We start from the raw sequence: 18,760 nt of genomic DNA on the forward strand, positions 1-18,760 counted from the left end.
CGAGATAGTGTTTACTATCTCGTAGCGAGACAGTGTTTACTGTCTCGCAGCGAGACAGTATTTACTGTCTCGCCAGCGAGACAGTGTTGAAATGGTCAATACCCACCTTGATAACTGCCGTACACGTGTCCATTAACTGCCAAGGACGTGGAAAACATCGTGGGCAAGAATCACGTGGATAACTGTCAAAATAACAAAGTTTGAAACATGGGAAGGCAGTTACTGCAGAAACCACTGTACAGTTGGGTTTTCCGAGACAGTGTTTACTATCTCGGAACCCGAGACAGTAAACTTTGTCTCGACCGCCGAGACAGCAAACCAGCAAACACTGTCTCGGCAGCCGATACAACAAATGATGTCTCGCGAGCGTAACTGTTCATGGAGGCTATAAATACCCCTTGAGATCGATTTTTGAGGGGGCTGATCATTTTTGGAGCACTTTGGAGCAGAGAGAGCAGAGTTCATGAGCTTCTGGCAATCCCTTGAGATTCAAGCTTTGACTTAATCTCAAGAAGAACGATTATCTTACTTCGATAAGATCTCGTTTCAAATTCTCACTTCGATAAACGAAGGAAGAATCATTAAACCCCTCACGATTCAATCAGAATCTGTGATTTGGTGGTCCACGAGTCAAAGCGCTCCCGGCACAAGCAAAGATCCTACGCAAGCAGCGATCCAAACAACGATCCTGCGTTTGTTTCTAAAAAGTTGTAATTTTTATTTTGTTGTGTAAAAAAAGTCTTATAAAAAGGCTATCTCTTTTGAATTTGTTGTAATCGAAAGAAGATATAATGAATTCCACAACGAGATCAACTTTTGACGAAAATACGGTTATCAGCCATGTACACCACACCACTATCCACCAGCTTCTCAAAACTGGAGAACCATTCCTTTCTAGGGCACACATGATAGGTCGCACTACTATCCAACATCCATTCAGATTCCTCCGAATAGCTATCTATAGGACTGATAGAAAGCGAATAAATAGAAGAGTCAGAATTATTACCATCCGATACGATGTTTGCTTCTGATGATGGCTGCTTCCCTTTTCCCTTCTACTTATTCTTCATCCATTCGTCGAGCTTTGGGCAATCTTTATTCCAATGACCAGTCTCCTTGCACCAAGCACACTGATCTTTTCCTACTCTAGACTGTGACTTCCAATTCTTTCGGTTTGGACCCTTCCCTCTTGCGACCAACGCCTCCGCTACCGGCTCAACTGAAGCCTCCTTATCCTTCTTTCGAAGCTGATAATTCACAAGTGTAGCGGTGACCTCACTATACGAAAGATATGCCTTCTCATTAATCAGAGTAAGGACGAATGTCTCATATTCCTCATCTGGCAAGGAACTCAACAACAGCAACGCCTTGTCCTCATCTTCAATTATGACATCCACATTAGCCAAATCCGCAAGAAGCTTTGTGTAGGTGTTCATGTGATCTCTAATTGAGGTTCCCTTCTTCAACTGAAAACGATAAAGTCTCCTCTTCAAATGCAAGCGATTTTACACACTCTTGGTCAAATACTTGCTTTCAAGAATCTCCCAAATCTTCTTCGCAGAAGTCTCATTCATCACATCATATTTTAGATCTTGAGTCAAACAAGACCTTATCACACCACACGCCGTTCGATTCATCTTCTTTCAAACCTTCTCTTCAATCTCATCTGGCTTGCCATCTAACTCCAAGGTATCCTCCAAATTCTGCGCGTTCAGCGCATCCAAAACCTCGCATCTTCATAATCCAAAGTTGTTTGTGCCATTAAATTTTTCCACATCTATCTTCATAGAGTGGATATTCAAACTCTGAATGGTCTTCACGCCAGAAGAACCACCCTCGACACCCGAAGCACCTTCTTTCCCCGACATCTTACGCACCAACGAACAAAGAATAGATCCAAAACTGAAAGATAGAGTCTTTACCAAAAGATCACACCTTTATCACCAAACGAAGCCTTAGACGAGCCTCCAAATTGATCTACTCCTCCAAATAGCCCAAGCGTAACCTGGGCTCTGATACCACTTGTTGTGCGCAGCGGAAATTTTGGCAGAGTTTCTGGTGCACAATAAGAGAGAAAGATCGATAAGAATTCTTGTTTCTCAAAGGGAACAAGAATCTAAAGCCTAATATCTCATCAAAGTAGGATATTTGCTCTTCCTCTCGTCAGCTCTAGGACTGCGCGTCGAGGGATCCTAAAAACTATTACAATGACCACAAACTCAAACAAACAAATTTTACGTGGTTCGGCAAACTGCCTACGTCCACGGGGCAAGGAGGGGGAGATCTACTATTAGAGGAGAGAATATAACTAGGGTTTACAATCACTCAATCTAACCCCTCACACAATCTCTCAAACCTCTCACACAATTATCACTCTCAAAAGCACAAAAGGACCGCACACAAAAAATTTCCTCTGCCCTTGCACGCCCAAACAAAAAGGAACGTGGCCTTGCACGCCGTTTCTTTTGTTCTGCCTCGCACACCCAAGCACAGCCGCCTCTAATTTTTTCGTCCCCACTTTTTCACCTGCACACCCACCTAGGGCACCTTTACAAGATTTATATATAGCAGCGGAGAAACAAATCAGTTCGTGGGCCGCAATTGCATCCACACCCACGAAATCCAGCGGTGGAAAACGCGTTCTTAGTTGGGTTGGGAAGGTACTCGTGCGTATGGTGGACCCCACACATGTGCGTTCTCATCAATCAACACTTGTTGTTGAGAATTTTTCACATCTTCATTGCTAACGTCACCCCAATCACATCATATTTCAGCTCATGTTCCAAATAAGACCTGATCACCCCACAAGCGTTCATATTTATCTTTTCTCATATCGTCTCTTCATATTTTTGTGGCCTCTCATGGACCATGATGGTCTCCTTCAAATTCTGAGCATTGAGCGTATTCTGAACATCGCTCATCCACAAACCAAAATTGATCTTGCCGTCATACTTCACCATACTAATCTTAGTATTCTGAAACCCAACTTGAACTGTACCCACCATCTTACTGTTTTCACCAACTTCTTCACCCATAATCACAAACTCTAAATTGCAAAGAAAGATTCAAACTTTGAAAGGATTGATGAATTACCCAAGTGAACCCTAGATTCGATTCCAAATAGAACTCCTAACCACACGAGGAAATCGAGATCTTCAATGAAAACTCCAAACCCTATCTCCACCGAAGCCTAGAACTCTAAGAACCAAGTTTCCACGACGAATCTTCCTCCACCTAATGCTACCCTAGATCTGAAATCTGAACTCTTATACCAAATTGTTGTGCGCCTATGCGGAAGCGTGCTCGCACACCGAACGAATCTGTGGTCACGGGAGAAGAGAACCAACCACACACGAGCACAATTCAATCCAAATACGACAAATCAAACTAAACACAGAGATATACGTGGTTCGACAATTTGCCTACGTCCACGGGAAGAGGATGGGGAGATTCCACTAAATCAAGGAGAGTACAAAGTGTTACAATCTCACAAAATTACTCACACAAACCCTATACCAAATCTCTCAACTTCCTCACAAGTTCTTCCTCTCAATATGCTCAGTACAATCTAAAATCTCTGTTAAGTAACCCTAGAAAATCGTGTTTTAATTTATATCAAATCACAAACCCAATGCGAATAGGAAACCTCAATCAGGCCCAAACCCGCTATGTGGTCGAGCGCACATGACGCTGTGGTCGACCGGACAGAAGACAGAAACCCACGAAAACCGGTTACAGGGTCCTCGGTCGACCGCCGCACCACTCGCGGTCGACCGCCAAAAGTCCAGAAACAATCCATGTCTTATGCACGTTTGCGGTCGACCGCCGCGCCAGTCACGATCAACCGTGAAGCATCCAAACGTGTTTTCTGCCCATTTTTTCTGTATTCGCTTTATAAATCTCAAAGCAAAATTAATGAATAAGGTTAATGGACAAAGGGCTCATAAGTTTACAAGAGCTTTACTCGACTTATGCCATTCCCTCTCATAATTCGCAGGAAAATATGATTCAGAGGAAGATAACTAGTCTATTGCATCCATTTCACCAACTGACAAGGAAATAGCAGCATCCTGAAAAGAGCAGCTGAAGCCTCATTTTAGCTCTGGCTTTGCGTCGGCAGCCATAATTGACTTTCAGTCCACCTAAATGAATGCAAGGGCCCAACTCAATTTTCTTTTAGGAACCAATCAAGGACAAAAAATTGGGGCCCAACTGTCACTCATCAGATAATATTGAAGGGAATTTGTCTATGAGAGAGGCCAGTGGACAACCCATAAGCCATTTGATTAATGCAATTATTGGATAGAATGTCAAGAAGGCATCCCAGATCATCATTAAAGGCCAGTCCTTGCTCTTGTGGGTTCATTGCATCAAGTGTTCAAATGGACATCATAACGGTCAGTTCAAAACTTTGGACAAATTTGTTTCATGTAGACCGTAAGAATCCTAAAGTTCTAGCATAGTTCAAATATTAGACTAGAGATTTAACAACCATCTAGTATACACATGGTAAATAATATTGTACCATATGTTATATGTGGAACACGTTGATGATGTATGTAGAATACTTAACTTTCATCAGGGGTTCTGTGACTAAAAAATTATAACAATTGAAGAGGTTTCCCTCTTCAAGCAGCACAATCGGATATACTTGTGAAAGAGGAACCTTTCAGAAACGAAAACAGTCTTTCAATTCGAGGAACTGAACTACAGGCACCTGCTTTCTTTAAAGCGCGCATAATGATATTAAAAAAAACAAAACAAAACAACCACGACAAATGGTTAAAGATCAAGTTGATACACACTACCAAGCAACAATGTTCGTTTTCACGAACAAACTGCAAATAGGCAACCTTTTTTTTCCCGAAGTTTTCACGACCATCATTCTCATCGGTAACGTTTGCAGGGTCTTTCCGTTGTACATTTAAAACATATCAGTAACAATCAGTAGAAACATAAGGCAACGTAATATATGTACTTATTGAAGGCGATGACATCAAAGCTAGCCGGCATTAGGCTACCTCATCTTCATGCAATAATATATGGAGGGGGAAAAAAAGGCAAGTAAACAACCAATCCAGTGACTTTAACCAGACTATATATTGTTTTTTTTTCACTTTCCATCGATCTCTGTTAATTAATTAGCTCAACATTGGAGTATAGAGTTACTGCTAGTACCAAATCAAAGGCCGGCATATGGTTCAGTTGAATGATAACATTTGCACACTCAGCAGTTAGTAGAAAATACTTGCTTGCATGAAAGGGATGGATGCACTCAATGCCGGCAAAGGTAGAAATGAAACCAGAAACCCAACAACAATTTCTTAACCAAGTGGGACAAATGTCGAGAGGCTACCCATCAGCACAAACGCAAGCAGAGCCAGCAACACCAAAGAGGGAGAGGGAGAATGAGGGAGATCCTTCACATCCAAGGAGGCCAATGCGGTAACCAGATTGGTTCCAAGTTCTGGGAGGTGGTCTGCGACGAGCACGGAATCGATCCTACAGGTCGATACGTCGGTAACTCTCAGTTGCAGTTGGAGAGGGTGAATGTTTACTACAATGAGGCTAGCTGTGGCAGATTTGTTCCCCGTGCGGTGCTCATGGATCTTGAGCCCGGCACCATGGACAGCGTTCGAACTGGCCCCTATGGCCAAATTTTTCGTCCGGACAACTTTGTTTTTGGCCAGTCCGGTGCCGGAAATAACTGGGCTAAGGGTCACTACACTGAAGGAGCTGAGCTTATTGACTCTGTTCTTGATATAGTTCGCAAGGAGGCTGAGAACTGTGACTGCTTACAAGGTACTCCATCGTTCTTCTTTCATCTTTTCTTTTTCTCGGGTATGATTGAGTTTGTGCTAATTTGGCTTCTTGATTGTTTTTTCTTGTAGGGTTTCAAGTGTGTCATTCCCTTGGTGGGGGAACTGGATCAGGCATGGGCACTCTTCTTATTTCAAAGATCAGGGAAGAATACCCCGATCGCATGATGCTCACTTTCTCGGTTTTCCCATCCCCTAAGGTCTCAGACACTGTCGTCGAGCCCTATAATGCAACCCTCTCTGTTCACCAGCTCGTCGAGAATGCAGACGAGTGCATGGTCCTTGACAATGAAGCACTCTATGACATATGTTTCAGAACTCTCAAGCTCACCACACCTAGCTGTAAGTTTTGTACCCACAAGCCTAACTTATGACTTGTGTCCGAAACCTGAATTCTGATACCTTTTTTTTTGCCTACAGTTGGGGACCTGAACCATCTAATATCCGCAACAATGAGCGGAGTCACTTGCTGCCTTCGATTCCCAGGACAGCTGAACTCCGATCTACGAAAGCTTGCGGTCAATCTGATCCCCTTCCCTCGTCTCCACTTCTTTATGGTTGGATTTGCTCCCTTGACCTCCCGCGGATCACAACAATATCGGTCCTTAACCGTCCCCGAACTGACACAACAGATGTGGGACGCTAAGAACATGATGTGCGCTGCTGACCCTCGACACGGTCGCTACCTTACCGCCTCCGCCATGTTCCGCGGCAAGATGAGCACGAAAGAAGTCGACGAGCAGATGATCAATGTGCAGAACAAGAACTCGTCATATTTCGTCGAGTGGATACCCAACAATGTTAAGTCCAGCGTCTGTGACATACCACCTAAAGGACTGCCGATGGCGTCGACATTCGTTGGCAACTCGACGTCCATCCAAGAAATGTTTAGGCGCGTAAGCGAACAGTTCACCGCCATGTTCAGGAGGAAGGCTTTCTTGCATTGGTACACCGGGGAGGGGATGGATGAGATGGAATTTACCGAGGCCGAGAGCAACATGAATGATTTGGTTTCCGAGTACCAGCAGTACCAGGATGCAACCGCAGACGATGAGGGTGACTATGAGGATCAAGAAGATCTGGACCAGGGAAGCTAAAGTTGATGCGCGTTGGTGTTTCTTTCTTTCAATAATAGCTTGCGATCATATTATTTTGATTGAGAGGGTGATGAGTGAAATTGATGTGCTGGTTTGTGTCTCTGTGTTCTGCTGTATGAAATTAAGTATATTTGGATTGATAATGTTGTCATTGTTCATCACTTTTTGTCACTTTGGTTTTTATTTAACGGGGTGGTGGTTGCAAGAATCTGAAGCTGAGCTGGACTTTAGAAGCAGTGGCCCTGGTCCAGGCACGATGACAAGTTGTCAGGTCCGTGCACATAGCTTTCCAGTGGAAAGGGCGCTCTGCATCAACCATATTGGGTACCAAACAACCTGAAATAAAATCGTTCCAGTTATATTTGCAAGTTCCAAACTTTTTTGTTCACATCGAGCATCAAGTTCCCAACATTTGCAGAGTAATGAAATTACTAGAATTCTTTTATCCTATGGCTTGTCATCCATCAAAGATTGTTAACTCAAGAAAGACTGTGTCGCATGAGGGTGCTTGACACAAACACCTGCGTCCTATGTTCTCATCAGCAGCCGGAAACTTGCAAACATCTATTTTTTGAATGTGATTATTCAGTATTCATATGGAATAGAGTCATGGACTGGCTGAATTACAAATGGCGATCTTGTACCTGGGACAATGTTGTTGATTGGTATACCTTGAGGTTAAAGGGTGAGGGATTTATGAAGAAGCTTAAGAGAATGGCTTTGTCTACTTCAGTGTATGCTATATGGCAGGAGAGAAATCGGAGGATCTTCCAATCCATTGCAAGAGGGCCTGAAATTGTATTTAGATCAGTGAAGATTACTATTCTATCAAAAATTCTAAATGATGACATTCATGTCTATATAAAAGAAAAAATAGAGCATATGTAAATTTTTCTCTTTCTTTGTTACTTCCAGCAAAGCTGGAATGAACTGATGTACTAATTTTTCCAAATTGGTAAATGAATACATATTTTTCATTGACCAAAAAAAAAAGAAATTACTAGAACTTAAAGCAAATGATATACGATAAGCGTTTCTGAGGTAAGCCGATAATGGTTCTTAGAAGTGTTCAGATCTAGTATCCCAAATCTACAATGTGTTGTGATCACTCCTTAATTGAGAAGATTCTAAAAAATTCTATAACTTTTTGGAGAACTCTAGAGAAGTATAGAATTCTCTAGAAGCATGTGGAATCCTCTAGAATATTCTAGAGATATGTGGAGCCTTCTGGAACAGTCCAGAAGAGTATGGAATAGAATGGAGGAGTGTAGAGATTCCTTAGAAATCTCTAGAAAGTAAAGATATGTGTGGAGAATTCTAGAGAGCTAATCTCTACCCTTGGGTCAAATTAATCCCCACCACTCATTATGAAGGTGAAGTAGTATAAATAGGGGTGGAAGCCTTCATTCCTATCCATCCAAGATAAGAAAATAACCCACTTCCTAGAGTGAGAGAAAATCTCTAATAGAGTTAGAGAGCCTTTTTGAGAGAGAAGTGGGATAGCTTGAGAGTCCTAATTCTCAAGTTCGAGTGAGCCACCGAAGTGAGATAGTTTTGTAAAATATAAATTCTTATAATCCTACTATTCTTTTGTATAGTGGAAGAACCTCCATATTAGAGAACTATAAACTCTTGTGCTCCCATTACTATCTTAATTTATAAGTGTCTATCTTAACTTCACGAGGCGAGAAAAATTGAGTTTTCCCAATAGTGGTATCAGAGCCAGGTTTGTCCGAAGTCATCGTTAGCTCGTGAAGTTCAAGATGGAGGATAACGTCACTCACGATGGAGACATGTTCAAGCTCACGGTCAACAACTACTTATACCGAAAGCCAATGATGGAGGACCATCTATACTGTAAGGATTTACATGAGCCCATCATCCACAAAACCAAGGTAGAAGGAAAGAGCGATGCAGAGTGGAAGCTGCTAAATCGAAGGTCTAAATCGAAGGTCGTTGCTATGATTCGTAAGTATATTGATAAAACTCTCTTTGAACATGTTTCTACTTATACAAATGCTTATGAATTATGGATAAAGCTTGAGTCTATGATTCAAAAGAAAACGCCTCATAATAAAACCCATTTAGTTCGATGGTTGGTGAAGTTGGAGTATAAGGATAGTCAAAGTATGATTGAGCACTTGAATAATTTCAAGGGGCTCGTAAACAAACTAACAAAAATTGACATGAAGATTGATGATGAGTTGCAAGCCCTTCTACTCCTTAGTTCCCTAACAGAAAGTTGGGACACTCTTGTGGTTACACTTAGTAACTCAGCTCCGGAAGGAAAGCTCACCACGGATCCCGTCAGTGATAGCCTTCTCGGTGAAGAAGCAAGGAGAATGGAACGAGGCGAGTCTGTCCATCCCGAGACAAATGTTGTTGAGAACCGGGATAAGAATGAAGGTCGTGGACGTAGCAAGAGTCGAGATCCACACCAATCTCGAGGTCGGTCCAAGTCACGCTCAAAGATTACATGCTACTACTTTGAAGGATAGGCCACAAGAAAGTAGAGTGTCGATCCTTCAAGAGAGATCAAAAGGCCGGTAATGTTAAGCCAGACCGAATCAACCCAACGAAGAAGCAAGGAGAGAAGAACACTACTGTCGTGGCTGCAAAAGAAGAACTGCTTTATCTCGTTGGAGAAGGTAATATCCTAAACATTTCTTATGATGATAGTTGTTGGATTATTGGTTCTGGTGCTTCCTTCCATGTCACTCTCCATGGAAGTTTCTTCTCATCCTACCAAAATGGTGACTTTGGTAATGTGTAAATTGGAAATCAAGATAGGAGCAAAATTATCGGGATAGGAGACATCATCCTGACAACAAGCACTGGATCCAAGCTTGTCCTAAAAGATGTGAGGCATGTCTCAGCCATGCGCCTTAATCTTATCTCTGCTAGAAAGCTAGATGATGCTGGTCTGGTGAATTATTTTGGTGAAGGAAAGTGAAAGCTGACCAAAGAAAGTTTAATCATGGCTCAAGGAAAGAAGGAAGGATCATTGTACGTGATGCAAGCTAAACTCTGTAAAGAGGAGGTAAATACCACCATCGGTGATATGAAGATATGGCATAAACGACTTGGCCACATTAGAGAGAAAGGCCTTCACATGCTCGCTCAAAAGAAACTCCTCTTTGACATAAAAAAGTAAATCACTTGACCTATGTGTTGATTGTTTGGCTGGAAAATAACATAGAGTTGCTTTCCAAAGATCCTCCCCACCCACAAAGAGAAAGAACATTCTAGACCTCGTACACACCGATGTGTGCTCGATGTCTGAGAAATCCATTGGTGGAGCATTGCATTTTGTCACCTTCATCGATGACCATTCAAAGAAGGTGTAGTTATACCTGTTAAAATCAAATGATCAAGTACTTGATGCATTCAAGGAGTTCCATGCCCAAGTGGAACGTGAGACAGGACGGAATATCAAGTGTGTTCGATCAGATGGAGGTGAGTATAGAGATCCTTTCGAAGCCTATTGCAAGAAATATGTGATGGCTGGAGAAGACTCCACCCAAGACACCACAGTTGAATAGACTAGCTGAGGGAAACTATTGAAGAAAGAGTTCGATGTGTACTCTCTCATGCCAAGTTGCCCAAATCATTCTGGGGAGAAGCTGTGATGACCGTTGTTGACATAGTCAACCTCACACCATCAGTTCCTTTGGACAGAGACATCCCAGAGGAGGTTTGGTCAGGCAAAAGGGCTTCTTAAAACTATCTCAAGGTGTTTAGATGCAGGGCATTTGTTCACATCCCCAAAGACGAGCGACCCAAGCTTGATGCAAAAACTAAGGAATGCATCTATCTTCGTTCTCCTAAGGATGAGTTCGGGTACCGACTTTGGGATCCAATCAACAAGAAGGTCGTCCGAAGCCGAGACGTTGTATTCTTCGAAGACCAAACAATTGAAGACATCCATAAATCGGAGAGGCCAAGATTGAGAAGCACCAAGAGTGCAGACCTTACACCGTTCCGACGTGAGGATAATGCCACACCTGAAAATAATGATGTTGAAGATCATGAGTCTATCCTAGAGCAAAACAACCAGGAGTCTCATGATGAGCCAATTCAGGAAGAACCTCAGTCTAGCTCTCCACTAGCGCTCCAGTTAAGACGATCTTCAAGGGACCAAAGGCCATCTTCCCGATATAGCACAGAGGAGTTTGCGATGCTCACCGATAAGGGGGAGCCTCAAAGTTATAAGGAGGTCATAACTGATAGTCATAAAGTGGAGTGGATAAGAGCCATGCAAGAGGAGATACAATCCTTGCACGAGAATAACACTTATGAACTAGTGGAGCTACCAAAAGGGAGCTGAGCCTTGAGGAATAAGTGGGTGTATCGAATCAAGACCGAAGACAGTAGCTCAAAGCCCCGCTACAAAGCTTAGTTGGTCGTAAAAAGATTCGGTCAAGAGAAAGGTATTGACTTTGAAGAAATATTCTCTCTAGTGGTAAAGATGTCATCCATCCGAGTTGTTCTTGGCCTATTAGCAGTGCAAGACTTGGAGATCGAGCAGCTCGATGTCAAGACAACATTCCTTCATGGTGATCTAGAGGCAGAGATATACATGGAGCAGCCTGAGGGGTTCAAAGTTCCAGGCAAAGAAAATTTGGTGTGCCGCCTAATGAAGAGTCTATATAGTCTTAAGCAAGCACCTAGGTAATGGTACAAGAAGTTCGACTCTTTCATGGCAAAACATGATTTCAAAAGGACAGAGAGCGATCATTGTGTCTTCATAAAGAGGTATGCAGGTGGAGACTTTCTCATACTTCTACTCTATGTTGATGATCGATCATTGTGTCTTCATAAAGAGGTATGCAGGTGGAGACTTTCTCATACTTCTACTCTATGTTGATGATATGTTGATTGTTGGACAAGATCGCATAAACAGGTGGAGACTTTCTCATACTTCTACTCTATGTTGATGATATGTTGATTGTTGGACAAGATCGCATAAAAATAGCTGTTTTGAAGAAAGATCTAAGCAAGAGCTTTGCCATGAAAGATTTGGGACCAGCTAGACAAATCCTTGGGATGGGGATCACTCATCATAGATCAAAGAAGTTGCTATGGCTATCCCAAGAGAGGTACATTGAGAAGGTGCTAGAAAGATTCAACAGATCAAAGAAGTTGCTATGGCTATCCCAAGAGAGGTACATTGAGAAGGTGCTAGAAAGATTCAACATGCATAAAGCAAAGCCGGCTATGGCTATCCCAAGAGAGGTACATTGAGAAGGTGCTAGAAAGATTCAACATGCATAAAGCAAAGCCGGTCAACACACCACTTGCTAGACACTTCAAGATGAGCTCGAAGCAAAGTCCCACAAGTGAGAAAGAAATGGATGAAATAAAGACGATTCCATATTCATCTACAGTAAGCAGTCTCATGTATGCAATGGTGTGCACAAGACCCGATATCGCTGAAAACACCCTAATGCCACTAGGAAGGAATCCTAGAGGGGGGGGGGTGAATAGGGTTTATGCTAATCTAATCGGGTTTATATCAAAATAAAACTAATTAACAAGTTATCCTAGAAAATATGATATTCAACAAGATATATATGCAAGGATAAGAAACTAAGGGTGATATAAACACAAAACAATGTAAACAAGATAGTGGACAATATAAGCAAAGGGCAATTAACAATGGCGACAAGAATGAAATGAACAATAAGCACAAGTGAGATGCCAAGGAAATCACAAACACAACGTCTCTGCTCCCCACTCCCGGGGAGAAATCCACTATCACACCGGGTTTTCTACGCTCACCCGAATAACGTTTACAATACATAATATCGGTTTTTAACGCTCAACGATCAACGTTCACAATCTCACAATGTAACTACACAAATCTCACCTCAGGTGTTGGCCTCTCACATGTCTCCCTCAAGTGTTAGGAAGTACAACATACCTCTAGGCATTACCACCTACCCTACTCCTTTTTGGACCGACTATGTCTCTCACCTCTACACTCCTCTTGGTATATTTGTACAATACAAAGTAAATCCTCACAATTAAGCTCTCTGCAACAAATGGTTGTTCTCTAAACAAGGTGAGAACTCAATTAAGCACAATTCAAAGTTACAATCTCTCACAACCCTAATTATGCTATGTATGAAAATACTAGAAGCTCAAGTGGGTGTGTATAACAATAAGATTTAATAAAACAAACTAAACTCAAATAAATACTAGCTTAATAAAATAATAATCAAATAATATAAATGTAAAACTAGATTGAGTTTAGGAAAACTTCTCTATAGATAACAAGAGGGAGAGAGAGAAGAGTTGAAGCTCAAACACAAATGGTGATCTCCTCTAGCTCTTGTGAAAATTGCTTCACAAAACCAAACTTGAAACAAACACTAAAACAAAATTAAACACCCTTTAAACTTGTTTAACAACTTTCTTGATTACTTCAGAATGTTAGAGGGCAAGAGGTATATATAGGATCAAGAAACAAAGCCCAAAACCCAAGTGAAATCCAGCAAAAAGACAAAAATAATAAAAACAAAAAACTAGTTGTTACTGTCGTCGGTCGACTAATCAGTCAACTGATAAGTTGACCGTTACAGGCATTTTCCAGCTCATCAGTCGACTGACGATATTTATCAGTCGACTGATGGATCATCAGTCGACTGGTCAGTCGATCAAAATGAAACAAAAATTTTTTGTTGATTCCAGGCATATTCTTCAGTCGACACATCAGTCGACTGATTTCATCAGTCGACTGATAACAGGTTATCAGCCTGAATGAAATAGAAAAACTAATTTTTAAATCTCTTTTAAAAATAGTAAATAAAATCAAAAAAATATAAAACTTTGGAAAATGATTATAGACATGATAATACACATGTTACAAAAACCGGTTTTCAAATATCACCTCCCATTTGTAAAATATCATCATTTTGCAAAAATTTCCAAAAACATAAAACTAAACATACATGTTTTTGACATATTGATTTAAACAAACTTTTGAAACTTTGTAAACTGATTTTGTAGACTTAATAAAATATGTATAAACTGATATTGAAGTCTATAAACTAATAAAATAATATTTTTATAAAAACACCTATATTTTGATAAAATCAACAAATACGTGTGTGATTAATATGAGCTTAAAGTATTAACACACAAGTATAAACCTATATCACAAACACTATAAACTATATACCCAAGCTTGAAGGTCTTCAATATAGCTTGACTTGGTAAACTTGCGGATGAAGTTTGAACTTTGATTTTTAACATTAATTGTATTGCTTCACTCCACTATTCCGCCAACCTCCATTGGATATGATCGTGAATGATCGATTCCATCCATCCTCCAACATATTGTTTGGCTGGATTAAATACAAAATACAAATACTAGACAAACAACATTAGATGTAAATTGTTTATAAATCATCATCAAAACAAAAAGGCCAACAATCGCCTATGCAGTTGGTGTTGTTAGTTGCTTCTTAGCTAATCCGGGGAAGGAACACTAGGCTACAATCAAATAGATCCTCCGGTATCTACGCTGTACTTAAAAGAAGTGTTTATGCTTTGGAAATGGAAAACATGTGCTAGAGGGATACGCAGATACAGACTAGATCGGTGACATTGATTTTGGGAAATCAACGTCAGGATACCTAACTACTTTTGCAGGGGGAGCTGTTTCCTGGCAATCAAAGTTATAAAAGTGCGTTGCATTGTCCACTACTGAGGCAGAGTACATCGTAGCTACTAAAGCTTGCAAGGAGATGCTATGGATGAAGAATTTGTTGCTTGAGCTGGGAGTAGATCAGGACAGGTATGTCTTGAAGTGTGACAACCAAAGTGCAATTTACTTAGCAAATAAATCAACTTTTCATTCCCACACAAAGCACATTGATACACGGTATCACTGGATCCGAGGAGCTCTCGAAGAAAAGCGCATACATCTTGACAAGATTCACACAGATGAAAACTGGTCAGACATGATGACCAAGGTAATACCATCCAAGAAGTTTGATGATTGCTGTCAAGGTGCTGGTTTGCTACTACCTCCCAATTAAGTTGGGAGGGGGTGATTTGTTGGGATCACTCCTTAATTGGAAAGATTCTAGAAAATTCTAGAACTTTCTGGAGAACTCTAGAGAAGTGTAGAATTCTCTAGAAGCATGTGGAATCCTCTAGAATATTCTAGAGATGTGTGGAGCCTTCTGGAACATTCCGGAAGAGTGTGGAATAGAATGAAGGAGTGTAGAGATTCCTTAGAAATCTCTAGAAAGTAAAGATATGTGTGGAGAATTCTAGAGAGCTAATCTCTACCCTTAGGTCAAATTAATCCCCACCACTCATTATGAAGGTGGAGTAGTATAAATAGGGGTGGAAGCATTCATTCCTATCCATCCAAGACAAGAAAACAATCCACTTCCTAGAGTGAGAGAAAACCTCTAATATAGAGAGTTGGAGAGCCTCTTTGAGAGAGAATTGAGATAGCTTGAGAGTCCCAATCCTCAAGTTCGAGTGAGCCACCGAAGTGAGACAGTTTTGTAAAATATAAATTCTTGTAATCTTACTATTCTTTTGTATAGTGGAAGAACCTCCATATTGGAGGACCATAAACTCTTGTGCTCCCATTACTAATAGTGGAAGAACCTCCATATTGGAGGACCATAAACTCTTGTGCTCCCATTACTATCTTAATTTATAAGTGTCTATCTTAACTTCACGAGGCGGGACTCCCATTACTATCTTAATTTATAAGTGTCTATCTTAACTTCACGAGGCGGGAAAGACCGAGTTTTCCCAACACAATGTACGTCCTGATGCGGCACAATCGTGGGTCATCCATAAAAGAATTTTAAGATCTATTAGAATAATTTTTATTTTAATAATAATTAATTTGATTCCGTGCAATCTTTTATTTTAGTTAGGATTTCTCTAGTATTTGAATTTGATCTCTTTCTAATCTAGTTAGGACTTTGCTCGATTGCATCTCTTAGTTTTGTTAGGTTTTGATTTGATTAGGATTTCTATTTGTTTCCTTAAGTGTTTAGTTGCCTTCTTTTTATTTTAATAATAATTAATACTTGTGTAGCTGGAGGATAACAATTAGCACCATCAGAATAAGTGACCTTGTGCTGGTTATAAAAATATGAAGGCATATACAGGCCAGGGATGCATTTTGATACGAACTGATAAAATTAAAATGGAGCCCTTGGTCTCACTAAATAAAGAGAAATGTGATAGAGCTCATTCAAATGATGCCAGAAAATCAGGGGAAATTATCTGGCATCCCAATCCTGAGGCTTAACAGCATTTCAACATTGGTATCTGTGAAATGTTAAATCTTTGATTTTAGGCATGGATACTGAGAATCAGATTCCAACATGGGAAAAGGGTGTTGAACATCGCAACCCTTCACTATATCTAACCACTACACGTGTATCTTATGTATGTATGTAATTTTTTATACGTATACGTTTTTTATTTACAAAAACAGAAGGAACTAAAATAGCTCCAAACTATCATGTTATACACCCCCTAGAAGTTTGCTAGTATTGCTTTCATAACTTCCTTATGTGTATGTTTGATATAGAGAAAAAAGAAGCTGCTATTTTCTCATAAAGTTGTAGAAAGTTCAAATAATAATAGTCATGAAGGAGAAGAAAACAGGACAGAAAGCGAACTTTCAAAATTGAAAAGAAATAAATGTTGGAAAACCATAGAAACGACTTTACCCTTTTCCTTTTTTTTTTTTTTTTGCTCAGCATATTGAAAATAACAAAGTTACAAATTCTTTTGAGAAATATATGGTTTTCATTTATTCTTTCTAAATAGATTTGAAGACGACTGTTGAGGATCTGCGTTGTCGTTTGGCTCAGAAGCCTGCTCAATCAGTCCGATCTTCTTCCTTCACAGTGCACCACCAAGGACCAAAAGGAGAGCTCGCCGATCTCCTTCACCAGTTACTCACAAAGGGGATCGCACAAAGGGGTTGAGAGCACAAAGCTCACAGGAGCACAAACTCGCAGAAAAGGGGGAGATCGCACACAGCAGAGGGAAGCTCAAGCTCAGATCTTCTCCTCACTGTCTCTTCTTCCTCTTCATCCCTCTACCAAGCTACTACCAACTCATTACCCATATATAGGGATGGGGGCAGCCGACAAGGGAGAGGAGCTAGGGAAGAAAACGAAGGAGGGAGCCGACCTAGGGATGAAATCACAGCGGCGGCCATCAAATCCAGAGATCGCGAAGACTTCCAGAGATCGCGAAGACTTAGGAGAAGGTGAGAACCATCGGGTAGGTGAGGGAAAATAGAGGGGCTAGGGCACAAGTGGGGGAGCTGGGCATTTAGTGGAATGGGCCAACTTATTGGGCCAACAAAACAACCAACAACGACTTTTCAATCACCAGATAACTTAAATCCAAAGTGTAATCATGCTTCTTTCTTTTAATATTTGGATGCTTCCGGCGAGAATTTTAAGTAGGCCCAAGAAACAAATAAACAAGGCTTTTATCCCACATTTTAGGGTTAGCCAATAGATCATGTTTTTCTTTTAGTTTTATCAAGAGCTACCTCCCCCATTAAGTTTATTACTATCATAACCATTGATTAAAAAATCTCGTTGTTTAACTCGTACCTAACCTAAAAGGCCTTAAACGTTACATATATAACCTTATGAAACAACTAAGACACAACATAACTATATGTTATTATAATATAATATGCGTTATTCAATATAACTTATGCTATTTCAATTTAACATGCTTAATTTCAATATAACTTATATTATTTCAATATAAGTTCAAGAGACTTGAGGGTATATCCTTACTTAAAACTTGAAGTAGCTAAGTAATTATTTCTGAATTGTTGTTAGGTCTTCATGTCTTGTTTGGGGGTGACAACATTATCTGATTGTGAAATTACGAATATGATTGATAAAAAAATTAAATGTAGTTATGAGCGAGCTATAAATTTATGATTATATATTTGAGTGCAAAAATGCCTTAAGGACCCCAAATAGGGGACCCAAGGGGGGACAGGTGAGGTGTCCCCCCTGAATGCATGATGTGAGGTGTCCCCTGAATGCATGATGAACAGTGCATCATGCATTCAGGGGGGCACCTCACCTGTCCCCCATTGGGTCCCCTATTTCGGATCCCTGTAGCAGCACCCATTTGAGTGTTCAATTGTGATACTTCCTAGTAAATCTATACAGCTTGTATTAAATTTAAAAAAATTATTAAAATATTTCTATATTATGATAGTTTGTTCCTAATTATTAAAATCATTATGAATATATTTTATATTTTCTTAAATTGAATAGTAAGAGAATATTTTGTCCTAATGAGTAGGTTAATTTTAAAATCGGGACTCACATTCACATGAGTTAGGGAGTGGTTGGGAATTAAAATGAGTGGATGAGAATATGACACCTCAATACCAATCACAAAATTTATATTTGGTACCAAGCATATACATTTCACACACACACACACATATTTATATAACTAATAAACAAAATAATCTACATTATGCGTTATATTTTTTGCGTTTTTTCTTGAATCCTTAGCAGGAAGTAGAGCGCTACATTATACGTTATCAGTATTTTCAATATTGATCATAACCATCATAACACTTTAGTCGTAAAAAGTTAGAATCACAATAAAGTGTTAGTTTTAAATTGAAGGAGACAAAAATTCTGAGGCGTGAATCACTTTCCTTAAAGAAATAGTTGCTTCGGGTTAATGCAAATTTTCTTCCCAGGATACAACAAAAAATGAAAATTCCAGTAAGCAAATCTAGAATTTTCCTTAATTCGTTGTGAAACAAGTTTGTAATATTGCAGAAGTTTTTAATAGAAA

The 18,760-nt window shown here is 40.1% G+C and overlaps 1 protein-coding gene across 1 annotated transcript; it reads left to right on the plus strand.

The window, feature by feature from the left end:
- Positions 5,360-7,087, plus strand: LOC109848641 (tubulin beta-1 chain). The gene is made up of 3 exons (XM_020418260.1): positions 5,360-5,802; positions 5,892-6,161; positions 6,240-7,087. The coding sequence occupies exons 1-3, from the start codon at positions 5,409-5,411 to the stop codon at positions 6,914-6,916; spliced, it is 1,341 nt and encodes a 446-aa protein (XP_020273849.1). The 5' UTR covers positions 5,360-5,408; the 3' UTR covers positions 6,917-7,087.

The sequence above is a fragment of the Asparagus officinalis genome, chromosome 7 (genome assembly GCF_001876935.1).
Source record: "Asparagus officinalis chromosome 7, Aspof.V1, whole genome shotgun sequence".
NCBI lineage: Eukaryota > Viridiplantae > Streptophyta > Magnoliopsida > Asparagales > Asparagaceae > Asparagus > Asparagus officinalis.